Source organism: Balaenoptera ricei, chromosome 11, assembly GCF_028023285.1.
Source record: "Balaenoptera ricei isolate mBalRic1 chromosome 11, mBalRic1.hap2, whole genome shotgun sequence".
NCBI lineage: Eukaryota > Metazoa > Chordata > Mammalia > Artiodactyla > Balaenopteridae > Balaenoptera > Balaenoptera ricei.
In genome coordinates this window covers 86,184,540-86,197,980 of record NC_082649.1, presented here as the reverse complement: position 1 = coordinate 86,197,980, position 13,441 = coordinate 86,184,540, and the positions used below count along the sequence as shown (strand labels likewise).

The 13,441-nt window shown below is 45.2% G+C and overlaps 1 protein-coding gene across 6 annotated transcripts in view; it reads right to left on the bottom strand.

The window, feature by feature from the left end:
• The window catches only part of MITF (melanocyte inducing transcription factor), a 225,593-nt gene extending 215,026 nt beyond the window's left edge, over positions 1-10,567 (bottom strand). For 2 of the 6 annotated variants that reach the window (XM_059940171.1, XM_059940172.1), the window contains exon 1: positions 10,298-10,567. In XM_059940171.1, coding sequence (XP_059796154.1) covers positions 10,298-10,401 — 104 coding nt within the window. In that variant the 5' untranslated portion in view covers positions 10,402-10,567. The remainder of the gene's footprint in view (positions 1-10,297) is intronic. The other 4 variants (XM_059940167.1, XM_059940168.1, XM_059940169.1 and 1 more) reach the window with 2 other exon arrangements.
• Positions 10,568-13,441: the final 2,874 nt, after the last annotated feature.

Here is a 13,441-nt window from a genome sequence, read left to right as displayed (position 1 = left end):
CATTTATACATCTAGCCTTTATCTAGATAAGACATGATTAGTGTTTATCCACCTAAAGACCAGTGGATTAATGACCATGCCAAGGTGATGCAAGATGTGGTTCCAAAAAGTCTACCCACCGATTATCAATACACCACAAGCCAGTGGCCAATCTCTCCAAGTTACTCTCCAAGCACATTTCTTTGCAGCAAACGGGCCAACTTTTATTTGGAATGTCACCAGGAAGAGTGCCAGTTGCTTATATTTTTAGAGACTGTTTTACATAAGCTACTGTAAACTCTACCTTGAAAAATAAATAGAATTTTCAAGAATGCATAGTTGATGTCATCCTTTTCCCTTGAAAGTAAATGACCCTAACTGGCCAATACTATTTTAATGTTTATTCATAGTCATTCTCTGCCCCAAGTATTATAAATTTGTTGCAAAGTGTTCTATTGGCTGAGGTGCCAATATTCTAAATTTAGGTGGTGTGATTATGCAGGCTTAGCAATACCACAGAGCAAAGCTGACCCTGAAATAATACCTTTTCATCATTGGTGAAAAACTTCAAATGCAAAAAAAATAGAACAAAAATATACCCAGTCCTTTTGATGGAGAAGGGATTGTACAATATTGGTGTGTCTGTGAATACTATCTCCAGCTGTCTGGGACAGACTCATGCAAGAGGAACAAGGTGGCCACAGCTCACTGAGGTGCCCAGGTAGACTATATGGAGATTGCACTAGATTCCAAATTAAACAGGAAAATCATCTTTAGGATTTCTGTGTGCTCTTCCCTATACCAAGTTTCAAATCACCAGTTATAAAAATAAATGTATGTTTTGAAAAACATACTTTTTAGAACCAGTTAATATTTAGGAACATATCACAATAAAGGTACCGAAGTAAATAGAGCATTCCTGTCTGTCTGTTTTATCCTTATCTCACATACACCCTTAACCATCAGGCTAAATAAATCTTCTCTGCCTCAAATCTTCTTCCCATGGAAGCAAGTTAAGCTTCCCAGAAGGAAAACCTATCCTACAAACAACAGCTACACATGTTCCCACCAGTGGGGACAAGCACCTTTCCCATCTGCCCTTGACCACGTGGGAAAATAGGGGAATGTGTGTGTTAATGAGTCAGCAAGTTATCCCACTCTGGGAAGGGGGCGGGGAGGGCCCAGGCCACGGATGCCTTCCTGAAATTGCTCAATAACCCACAATTTTCTTATAGAAAGACATGATTCTACCAGTGCCTTCCCTAAACCTACAACTCACTACGTTTGGATTTTAAATATTTGTTCCCACATGACCCAGGATTTTTTCCTTTGGAAAGTCACCACTCCGTGGGCACTTCAATCAAAGAACACAGCTACTGAAATTCGAATGTTTTGAAGATTTCTTTCGTAAAGGGTCGAATTAAAAACACACCATTGCCTGTGGATGTCAATGTTAGTGAAAGGTCGAAGTGGTGTGTGGGAGAAGAGGCTTCTTTTCCTTTCTGCACCAACGCTGACATTTTCACATCAGTGTAGACAGGAAGCGTGTGATCTAGAGGCTGAAACACAGGACTGGGAGTCAGGAGTTCTACATGGGTCATTTGTTTGTGGTGTGCGTCTTTGGGGAAATCAATCTCAGGTTTTACTGTTTAATCCTAGATGACTTGGACCTCTCCTTTGTGCCAAAAAGTAATTCAAAATGCAGCCAAAAATCATTCCTAAACTAAACATAAGGGAAGTATGCTCAGACCTGAATGATCTCAATGCAACAACAGTGAGATGAGCAAGGGGACAATTCGAGTAAGATGATCCTGGAGGAAAGAAAGGATAATAAAAATAACAAGACCCATCTCCACGTTTAGTCCAGGGGTAGATTTATGAAGACAAGTATATATCTCTGACTCACTTGACATCAGGAAAACACTTAAGACCAAGTTATAAACACTTATGGGGAAGATTAATGTCTGCATTTCTTCTTCTACTATTCATATATTACCTTAAAATTACCTTAAACCAGTCCTATGTGTCTTCCTGAGCAACTATAAGGTCAAGCCTACTGTTAACTCTTTACACGCATTACCTTTCATCTTCACAGCACCCTTGCAAGGTAGCTATTGCTCCATTTTACAGAGGAGGGAACTCAGGTTCAGAGAGGTTGGCCAACTTGTCCTAAGTCACACAGCTAATGAGTGACAGCACCAAGATCTGCACATTTAACTCAGACATTCAGTGCCTCAAAATCACTTCCTCCATGAGGTCATTCCTAAAGACCCACCCAATAAAGCCCCTTCTTTCCCAGTCACACTCTATCAGTAACATTCTATTTAGTTTTCATAGCACCAAAACTTATCTTGTTCATCTATTTAGTTCATTATTAGCTATGCCCCCACCTCCAAGACAGGAGCACCATACTAGCAGGAACCTACTCTGTCTGGTTCTACTTTTGATTCCCTACAGCTGGTGAAAAGCTGTCACACGATAGGCACTTAATAAATAAATGTTGTAAGGAGGGAAAGAAAGGAGGAAGGGAAGGAAGAGAAGAAAAACAAACAAATCCAGGTCCTTCTGACCCCAAAGTGATACTGCCTTTGCTGAAAGTGACTGAGGGACGTTTTAGAAATGACTTAGGGAAGACAACAGGGGCTCACGACTTTGAGGTACCATTTATATCCTTGTGTGTCTTTCTCTCACCAGTATCACCACTCCCCAAAGCACTGCATCTCTCTCAGCCTGCCCTGGGTTCAACTTCTGTGTAAACACTCCAAAGGTGTACGTCTTTATTCTTCATGATGTGCAAGAAAGGTCACAGAAGGAAAGACGCAGCAAAGAAAGAAGGAAGCCATGTTTAAGACCCAACCTAGAGAAATGAGGAGCCTGGTCCTCCTGCCCAAGTCCTCAGGAACAGAAAGAGGTGTGGGAGTTTCAACAGAGATCCCAGACCTGCCTGCAGGTCCTCTCACCCTCAGCCCTCAGCTGCCTCAGGAAAGATGCAGACTTCATGGCTTGCTTTAATTCCTTGCCCTCAAGGACACAGTGTTCACCAGACTCACAAAGTCCTCCTTATAAACTTCACATTTGTCTTTACAATATCAAAAGCCTGTAGTGACTACATTAACTATCTTTGACCCGCCTTCTGGACTATTTTCTTCAAATAATGCATATTTGGAGATGAGTCAAACATATTTTTATAATTTAGTTCGATGAGACAGACCTAACAGCAAAGTACGTTTTATACTTAAAACACACACACAAAACAAATGAAACTCTTGCTTACTGTCCTTGAAAAATGACAAAAAACATTTAGCCAGAGTTTTTTTTTCCCCTATTATTTATCCTAATACCGCCAGTTCTGAAACAGAGCAGTTGGAAGCAGAAATTTAGTAACTTTGATTTGTCCCAAGATACATTTTTTTACACTGAGGTCCTATTCCTGACAGTAAGCACATGTGACCTGTTCTAAAAAAAGGATATTTTCCACTTCTTGCACAACTGGAGCAGATATAAACATCAGCCTGTGCAAACTGCCCTGCAGAACTCAAAGGGAATTAAAAACACACACACATACATACACTTAAATAATTCTATAAATAGCAGTACTCAGGAAAAGGAAATCTCCAATAACACACAAAACCAACACTTAGAATTCCACTTTAATCAAGTTTTCCATCTAATCATACCACACAAGCAATTTGCATAATAAGATCTGAACATCTGCCAAGTTAAGGCACCCCAATCTTGTCTATTTTGCTTCAGATACGTAATTCTGTACATGCTTTATTGTTGTTATGAGGAGGGGGAAAATTGCAATCATGGTAAAGTAGAAGAGAAGGAACTGATATTACTTACTAACATGTGCTAGGCACCCTGCAAAGCACTTTTACATGTGTTTTCTCACATTTAAAACTTCACCAACCCGGGCTTCCCTGGTGGCGCAGTGGTTGAGAATCTGCCTGCTAATGCAGGGGACACGGGTTCGAGCCCTGGTCTGGGAAGATCCCACATGCCACGGAGCAGCTGGGCCCGTGAGCCACAACTACTGAGCCTGCGCGTCTGGAGCCTGTGCCCCGCGACGGGAGGGGCCGCGATAGTGAGAGGCCCGCGCACCGCGATGAAGAGCGGTCCCCGCACCGCGATGAAGAGTGGCCCCCACTTGCCTCAACTAGAGAAAGCCCTCGCATGAACCGAAGACCCAACACAGCCAAAAAAAAAAAAAATTAAATTAAATAAATAAATAAAGTAGCTATAAAAAAGAAAAGTGCTTAAAAAAAAAAAAAAAAAAAAAACTTCACCAACCCTAAGAGGATGCTTCTACTGATCCCACTTTACAGGTAAAGAAATCGAGACTCGAAGAGGCTAAGCGTCTTGTCTTGAACGCAGACACGGGAGTTAAGTGGCAAAGCCGTGGGCACAGCACTTAAGCACAGCTACTTCTGAACCTGTCCACATGCATCCAGTCTCTGCCACCCCAGGTGCCCAAAGACCACAAGGAAGAGCTGGGATTCTGGTTAGACATATAAAAGGCAACCAGAAATCCTAGAAGTCTGTTTTAAGCTTATGCCTTCCAAGGCATCTAACGTTTTATTTAATGTTATAAAGAAATATATTTGAGTATTGCTCGACCTTCAAGGCCTAATTGAATACCCTTATTCACTGACAAGACTGAGCCTCAATTTCCCTTCCTGTATTAAATTCCCGTTGCTGATGCCCACGCCCCACGGTGATCACACCCCATCCTGTCTGTTTGGCTGGATCTACATGTTCTCTTTCCCTCACGCCACTGAGGCAAGTTTTGGAGAAGGTGCAGCCTGATTCCCCATGGGCAGGCCCCGCGCCTTGCACATGGCAGCACAGCCTAGCTCATGAGAGCACGGGCCCAGAGCCAGATCCAGGCCCATCTACTTGCTATGCCTTAGTTTCCTTCTCTGTAAAATGAGAATAATAAAAATACATACACCAAAGGTTGAAGTGAGAATTAACTGCGTTAATAGAAGTAAAATATTCAGAATCATTCCTGGCATGTAGTAAGCACTGCATAAGTTTTACCTGTTTTCAAAATTATAATTAACAACACTATTTTTCTCATTTATTATTATCATTTGATGTGGGTTTTGCAAGATTAACACACATAAAAACACTTAGAACAGAGGCTGGCACACAGTGTGGCCTCAGTTAATGTTAGTTGGGTTTATTGGTATTAATTTGCATGTACTCAATAGATATATGTTGAATATGAATTTGTATGTATGTGCTGACACCACAACTGTTTTTTTTTTTTAACCAGCATAAAGGAACTGTTAAGGACCGGATCAAAATTATAAAATGCGAAAGATTTATCTGCAGCACCTCATTAGGAGGAAAGCAAAAAGGGTTTTACCAAACTTGGGGTAATTTTATTGCATAAAAACACTGGCCTTAGAGAAGAAAGCCAGAGTCAACCAAACGTGAACACTTTCTGGAAGGTCAGGACTCTCTGCTAAGTAATAAAGAAATAACAACAAGAACAACATCTGCTAACATTTACCGAGCACTTGCCATGTGCCCAGCACCATGCTAATACTTTTCCATAGTCAATAACACAGTTAATGTCCTTAAGACCCCTAGGAGGCAGGCCCCCCACTTGCCAGATGAGGAAACTGAGGTTAAAGGTCACCCAGCCTCCCCAAGGTCACCCAGCTTATTAGGGACAGACAGAAATGCCAGAACAATGCTCTTAATCTCCATGCAAAGCAGTTCCCTGCAGATTGGACAGATAAAAAAATCAAGAAAACTTTCAGAAATCAATAAAAGATGGACACTTTTGTCCTGCCAAGAAAGGATTATCATTTCATAAACGAAAGGGTATGTTTAGTAGGAAGACAGGAGGGAAAAATCTCAGAATAAGTCCAAGAAATGACAGTAGCCTTACACAGAAATACATGTGTGAGTGTACATGTGACACAACAGTCTTTTTCTTTCTCATTTCGACACAAACCTGTGACAGCTTCACACACACCTCTTTGAATCAGCATTTGGGAACCACTGCTGTATCTCGTCCTGCCATTATAAACCTAATACTCACTTTCATTCCCATTTCTTATTTGTGGGAAGTTAAATAACCATTATCTAAACCATTATTAAAACTTTGAGTAGAGGAGAAACTGGAATTAGATTAAGCCAATTCTGAAGTCTGCCCAGGAAAAGGGCATTAGCAGCTACAAAATCACAGAATTTAGCACCGCATAAATGAAACAAAAGAACCATGAACCTGAAAGATGCTACCATATTTTTTAATGTTTTTTTTCCAGGACCCAAAGCCCTACAGAGAGTCCCTTCCCTGCTAGGAGCCCATTCAACAGTTCCACATCTGACCCTGACCTGACTGTGCCAACGTGTGAATTCTGGGTTCACCCCCTCATATTCGGCACTCTTCCTCTGCCACCCACCATTCAGGGCTCATTCCCAGAAGAACACACAAACGTTTCAAAAACCTTTGGGGAGGAACCAAACTGCAAACAGTTCTTCATGAGAACCTTTTCTCATAGTGTGTGTCTTCCAACGTACGACACAGCTTTGCCAGTCACTGTGAGCAAAACGGGGTTCCCATCATCTAAATCCATCAGCTTCACACTCCTAAAGGCCAGGAGGTCTGGGTTAGGAATGAAACTGTCTCTCCTCATCAAACACCTGCACATCTGAGCTTAGCCCAAATGAAGAATATAAAACTCCTCTTTGGACAGACCCTGGTGGATAGCTATTTTAAAAGAAACCAGAACCAAACACCCCATCCTGAGTGGGATGCAAAGGGAGAAAGCAACACATATTCAAACGACAAAACACTATTGTGCCAGGCATTGTCCTAGGCCAGTCAACCTGCAACAGGGGTGAGTCTGTCCCCCGTGGACATTGGTGGTGTCTGGAGACGAATTTGGTTGTCACAGCTGAGGGAGGGGAGCTACTGGCCTCTAGCAGGCAGAGGCCAGGGATGCTGTTAAATATCCTGCAATGCCCAGGACAGCCCCACATCAAAGAGCGATCCAGTCCAAAATGTCAACAGCACTGAGGTTGAGAAACTCTGTTCTAGGCTCTGGGGACACCACAGTAAACAAGGAAGAGACAGAAATCCCTGCCCCCTTGGGCCCTGCAGTCTAGTGTGGAGAAACATATCATAAATGTAACACATCAGAAAAGTATAGACTAGGTTATAATGTAAGTACTATGGAAAAAAACAGAGCAGGCCAAGGAAGACTGCGAGTTTGGAGGGACAGCCACTGCGTAGAGCGTGGTCAGGTAGGGTTGGTGGGAATGACATTTAAAGGAAGATGTGAAGTTGGCTGGGGAAGGAACGAATGCTATTGCTCTCTGGACAAAGAGAGAAAGAGGGGTCAGCAAGTGCAACATACAAAGGCCCAGAGGTGGAAGGGTGTGGAGTATTCCGGGAAAGGTGAGGAGACCGCTGGAGCAGAGGAAGCCAGGAGAGTGGCAGCAAGAGATACAATGAGAGCAGACAGAAGCTTTCCCATACAATCTGCCTGGTACCATTTTAAGGGTCTCGAGTTTTACTGATTTTAGGAGCTACTGGAGTGTTTTGAGGGTTCTGAGGAGAGAATGACGTGATGTAACACATTTTAACAGGGGGTTTCTCAACCTCAGCAGTGACAATTTGGGGTCAGATAATTCTTCATTGTGGGGCTGTCCTGAGTACTGGAGAATGTTTAGCAGCATCTCTGGCCTCTACTTACTAGAGGCCAGTAGCAACCCCCATCCATTGTGGCAACCAAAAATGTCTCCAGACATTGCCAAATGACCCCTGGGGGGCAAATCAGCCCTAGGTTGAACACCAGTTTTAACAGGAACATTTTGGCTCCTGTGTGAAAAAACCACTGAAAGCCGGTAAGGATGAAGGCAGGAGACCAGGTAAGAGACAGTCACCCAGGTGAGGGTGGGCGGCAGTTTGAACCAAAGCGGAGACAGAGGAGTTGGTGACAAGTGGGCAGATTCTAGACATATTTTCAACTCCAAGAGACAATCCAGAAAATGAAACTGAGAGACAAAATAGTTGCAGCAGTCTTCACCTTCCAATTTCAACTTTTTCCAAGCAAAATTCAAAGAAGGGAGATGCCTCGGCAAAGACTTAAGGACAAAAAGCCACGAGGAGGCCCTGAACGTGCAGCCCTTGTAAAGTCATACAACAGATGTTGATGACAGTGCATTAGACAACTGTGGAAAACAGTACTATACGGAAATTTTGCCAACCCCATATATTTATTCACAGATTTTATTTCACTGGTTTATTTCAAAGAGCATGTGTCTGCTCCACAGACAAGTTTTACAGCGTTTTTAATTTAGCCTTCCTCTGCACACCAGTTCTGTCCCGCACCTGTTTCCAGCTTCAACGTGTGAAGCTAGAGCTTCCCACATCCCCGAATTCTTCCTTACACATGCAAGCTAGCTCCTGAGGACGTTCAACCCTTGCAAGTCTTTTTTTTTTTTTTTTTTTTTTGCCGACTCTGAAAAAGAACAGGCCCCAAATCCTCCAACGTGAATTTCATGACATTCATTTGGGTTTTTCCAGATGGTATTTTCCTCACTCTCTGAAACTCATTTATATTATTTATCAGCTACCATCAAAAACGTTCCAAACAGTCCGGTTAATTCATTTCTTTCAGGACTACACACACACACACACACACACACACCCTCATTCTGGCCATGTAAGCATTTGCTTATAGAAGCAAAAGCAGAGACTGCTCGGTAAAACACTGGTCCCTTCAGCCGAATGCAGATAAAGCCCCAATGAGCATAACCAACAATACCCTTTACACACTATTACTCCACACCCCCAACCCCCAATGCACACAATCTAGGCTCACACACAAAACAGCCATTATGAAGAGAAACCATCAACTAAAGGCTGGTTTTAGGCAACTAACTGCATAGGAGGTTTCCTTCCAATCTCTGTTAAGCGTCTGCCAAGAGGCTGCTTCAGCCACCCAGTGGGTGCGCTGTTCCCACATTTTCTTCCCCGAACTGGATTCAGAGTCTCACACAGCCCTGAAAGAAGCAAACCTGGCTACACTTTACACTGGATCAAGTACCAGACCCATGTGCCCCAGCAGCTAAGATCACACCACCTCACTCCTGATTCAGCTGTCTCTCTTCATTCACCCTGATTTCTGGGCCCTCCTCCCCTCTGCCAGCCAGGCCCCTTCACCCAGGCCCTACCCACCGAGAGGGGCGGGAAGGGAGGTCTGAGAAGGGTGCAGAAGCACTGCAGAACCTTCCAGTTACAGCCTCATCTTACCTCACAACAGAGAGAAGTGGAACTAAACCCTCTCTACTCACGGCCTCAAATGACCATCTCCCTCTTAGTAAACATTGGAAATGTCCTGAGTAGCCACAGGGCAGAGAGAAAGGAAGACACCCAACCCGTTCCGACGGATGAGTGGAAATGGAGGCAGCATAGGAAGTGGGCACTAGGGGTGGTGGGGCGCCAGAGCAGCAGGTGTCTTCATTCCTCTCCCAAAAAGTTTTTGAAATCCCCAGAGAATTAAACACTTGTCGCTGCCCAACAGGGGACACTCCCCAAACCCTCCATCTGAAAGCTTCTTCCCCTACAGGGAAGGCCTGCATTTGAACGGGACCCTATAGCCCGGGGAGTTCAAGCTGGACGAGGAGACACGCCCCCCGCCCCCCCCCGCCCCCCCCGCCCCCGGCCCCCCCCCACCGCTGCTCGCCATCCCCCGCCCCTCCCGCGCTGGGGTGCAGCGGCCGGGAAGGTGAGGGGCGGGCCTTGGGAAACCTCACCTGGAGGCCGCCTGGGGCGGGTTTTCCCAGAGGGATCGGACTCCTAAGAGGCAACGACACAGGAGCTAATTGCTTCCCTCTAACATCCCGCTCGATCCACCCCAAGCTCTCCCTCTCCAAGTGCTCAGCCCGCTGGGATCTTCAGGAAAAGGGTTCACTCGAAACTCTTTCCTCCTTCCCACCCGGACAGCGTCCGGGCCCGGCGCTCCTCCTCCCCCACCTCCGCGCCGCGGCACTCCCCAGCCCCCAACAGCTCTCAGCAGCTGGTATCCCCAACCGAGGGTCCCCTCGTCCGCGCGGCCCGTCCCGGGCTGCCCGCCGCACCCCCAAAGTGCGCCTGGGCGGAGAACCCCGTTGGCGCACCGGCCCAGCGGTCACGGCCCCCAACTGCGGGGATCAGTTCGCCCTCTGCCCCGGGGCAAGGGCACGGGGTCCTTGTCCCAGAGCCCCGGCGAGCGGCTTTCCTCGCCCCAGGGTGGGAGGCGCAGGGTTCCCTAGCCGCCGGCCGCGCCTCCCTCCAGCTGTCACCACTCACCTGCTCTTCAGGGGTTGACTCTTGAGTTCGTAATAGGTTTTGGGCTCTTCGTGAAACTCCTCCCCGACTTCGAAATCCGGCACGATCCCCGATTCCGACTGCATGGCTCCCGCTTCCCGTTGTCCCACTGCTCCAAAGTAAGAACCGAGCCTGGGGGCGGAGGGGAGGTGGCGGGGCCTGGGTCCCCGAGCGGTGCGCCCCCGCGCAGTGCAGAGCTCAGCCCGCTGGCCCGCGCGCGGCCGCCAGCCCAGGCGCCCGGAGTTTACACTCCCACCCGGGCGGGAGGGGCGGCTGCCCGGCGCCGCCTGGGATCTGTAGTCCCGGCCGGGCGGGGCACTCCCGGCTTGCCAGGAAAGCCGCTGCCCCGAAAACTACAATTCCCAGAAGGCCAAGCGAGGGCAGAGGCAACGTGGTAGACACCGCTAGTGCAACTCCTGTTTGGATTCATTGTCAATGTCAGCAGCTCCTGTCCCTCCTCTCTCGCTACTTGCTTCAAGGGTACAGACGTGGCTATTTAATATTAATAAGAACGGACTCAGCCCTGCTCTCCTACCATCACTCCTCCTCCCAGCTCACACATTCGCGAGGGCACGCCAAGTCCTTATTTTTTTAAAAAAAGGGTTTTGACACTGAAAAGTTTCAGCCTTCAAGCCTCCCTTAAAATAACCAGACTTTATATCAGGCTACATGCTTCCCAGCGCTGCTGCAACAAATGAACTTGTCCTCGGTTTGGAACTGAGTGGAGGAACTTTCCTTCACTTTGTAAGTAAAACAGAACTGTAGAAAGTGTTCTTGCGCGTTCCTTTTCCGTAACTAACTCAATCTGGGCTTTTACAATACTGTTCATCCATCTGGATGACTCTCCCCTTTATCCAATTAGCCACTTCTAATCTAAAGCGGTACTTGAAAGGTGTGGTTAATTTTAAAACGCACGAAGTTACAAAACAGCGTCGTCACTGACTGCTTTTAATTTCTCAGTTGACTGGGAGTTCAAATGAGATTGTCCTGACATTTCAGAAGTGCAGTTGTGGGGCGCATGAAATGTACAAGCGTCAACCCCCCACCCCCACCCCACCTTCCCGGCACTCATTTAGGTAACAGATTAACAGGCTCTGTTATGGCTCGTTTGAACTTCCAGTCTTTCCCTCTGATTAGTTCCAGTAGGGTGTTTTCCTCCTTTTAAAAGTGTTTTGAGGCATCAGGGAGGAAGTAGAGAGTTAGAGGGTGGCTTTTAAAGTTCTAAGACCCACAGTTGAAATCCCGAGTCCTTCTCTACAGTGCTGTGTAATCGTCAGCTTGTCACTTGATTCCTAGAAGCCTCAATTTCTTCATCTGTAAAGGAGGAGATTGGCAAACTTGTTTTTTGAAGCTGTTGCAAGGTCAAATGCAAGAGAGTGATTTGTAATCTATAAAAATGCTGCTCAATGGTCATTGTTTTATTTATTAGATCTTGAAGATATTCCTTTCAGACTAACACTTCATCTGTGAATTTGTCCTTTCAAAAGTAATAAATTAAATGATCACCCTGTGAGAAAACTCTACGGAGGCTAGACTTATGATGGGCACCTCCCAGGAGTTGGCTGTTTGCTAGTTTGCCTCACATGAGGCATTTTTAAGTTCACATTAGGTCCATACCATTAAAATATGACAGAACCTGAACCTTCCTAAGAAAAATAGGCTTTTTGTGCTCATGAATATGGGATCCCAGATTCCATGATAGAGACTGCTAGAAATTAGATGTTAAAAGTTAAAAAAAAAAAAAGTGTTATTCTCTGCCAGAAGGGAGAGGAAATGTAAAACATGCAGGAAACATTGAGTCTAGACTCCTAGTCTCATCTTGTTTCTCAACTGTAGGTGGCTGGAATGTGGTAGAAGGGGTTGATTATCATAATAACTTTGGGGTATTACAGGCATTTAAGGGGTATGGGCCAGAGATGCTATACATCTTGCACAATGACAAACTGTCTTGTCCAAATATCATTGGTACCCGCGTTGAGAAACACTGGAGTCTTCTTACTCTTTTGGTTCACCAGAAGTCTTTTAATGTGAGGAAAGCTATGGACCCTCTCCCCAGAAAATGTAGATGAAAACAAGATTCTTGTGCATAATTTTGGTCTGTTGACCTTTAAAGGCTATCAAGGACTTCAGTTAGAACTGTAGTTTATAAGCTCTTTAGAACTATAATGAAACAGTCCATTTTGTCATTATATCCAGTAGTGACCTGCTAGACCTAAGGGACCAAACCCAAAGGGGAAAAAACTGTCAGAAAAGCTAACACACCTGAACTTAGCTCCAACTAAGTAAGCTTGCCTGGAGGTACACAGAGATAGCTGTCATTTTTTCCCAAACACCTTTTCTTCTGATCTCATCCTACTCTTGGTTCGTCCTACTCTTCCATTACCTATAGTAGGGTTATTCATGACAGTGCCATCACTACCTAGTGGGAGTGGATATGTGACTAGTCCTGACCCATCAATGGGTCCATTTTCCTAGCCATGGTGATTCCTTTAGGGATGGACACAGTACCCTAACATGACTAGAAGTCCTCCTTGGGACTTTTCTTCTGGGGCAACTGGAGAAGACTGTCTGATTCTTGGAAGCACAGTGGTGGATGGAAGGAAAGCTAGAGCTTATTACTTATGGCCCCAAAGGGAAGCTGATCAAAAATGAGACAGAATGAGACATGATCAACAATCAAAGAGAAGCGGAAACAAGCAAAACTGAGAAATAGAAAACAACAATAACATTGTTTCAGCTCCCTGTTCCAACCATACCTGAAGCCAGATATCCTTGGACTTTTCAGATATATGAACCAAAATTTTTTTTTCTTTTTGGTGGAACTGTTTTGGTTTACGCTTCTGTCACTTGCAACCAAAAGAGCTTTGAGTAATTACCTTAAAAACCTTTTACTCCATTTAATGGACAGTTTTCTGTGGACTTCCATACCATTAATTCATGTAACAAAAAGTTGGGGATGGCTCCTGGCAGATGACCCCTGTAATCCCTCTTCATTAGTGAATTAAACCCTAGGAGTAGATGCCTCTTCTTTTAAAAAGGTGATAAAGATCAATAGCTCCATACATTTCAACCAAGGACCATGCCTGTTAAAAGCACAAAGGCAATGGCTAGAGATTATAATTATTG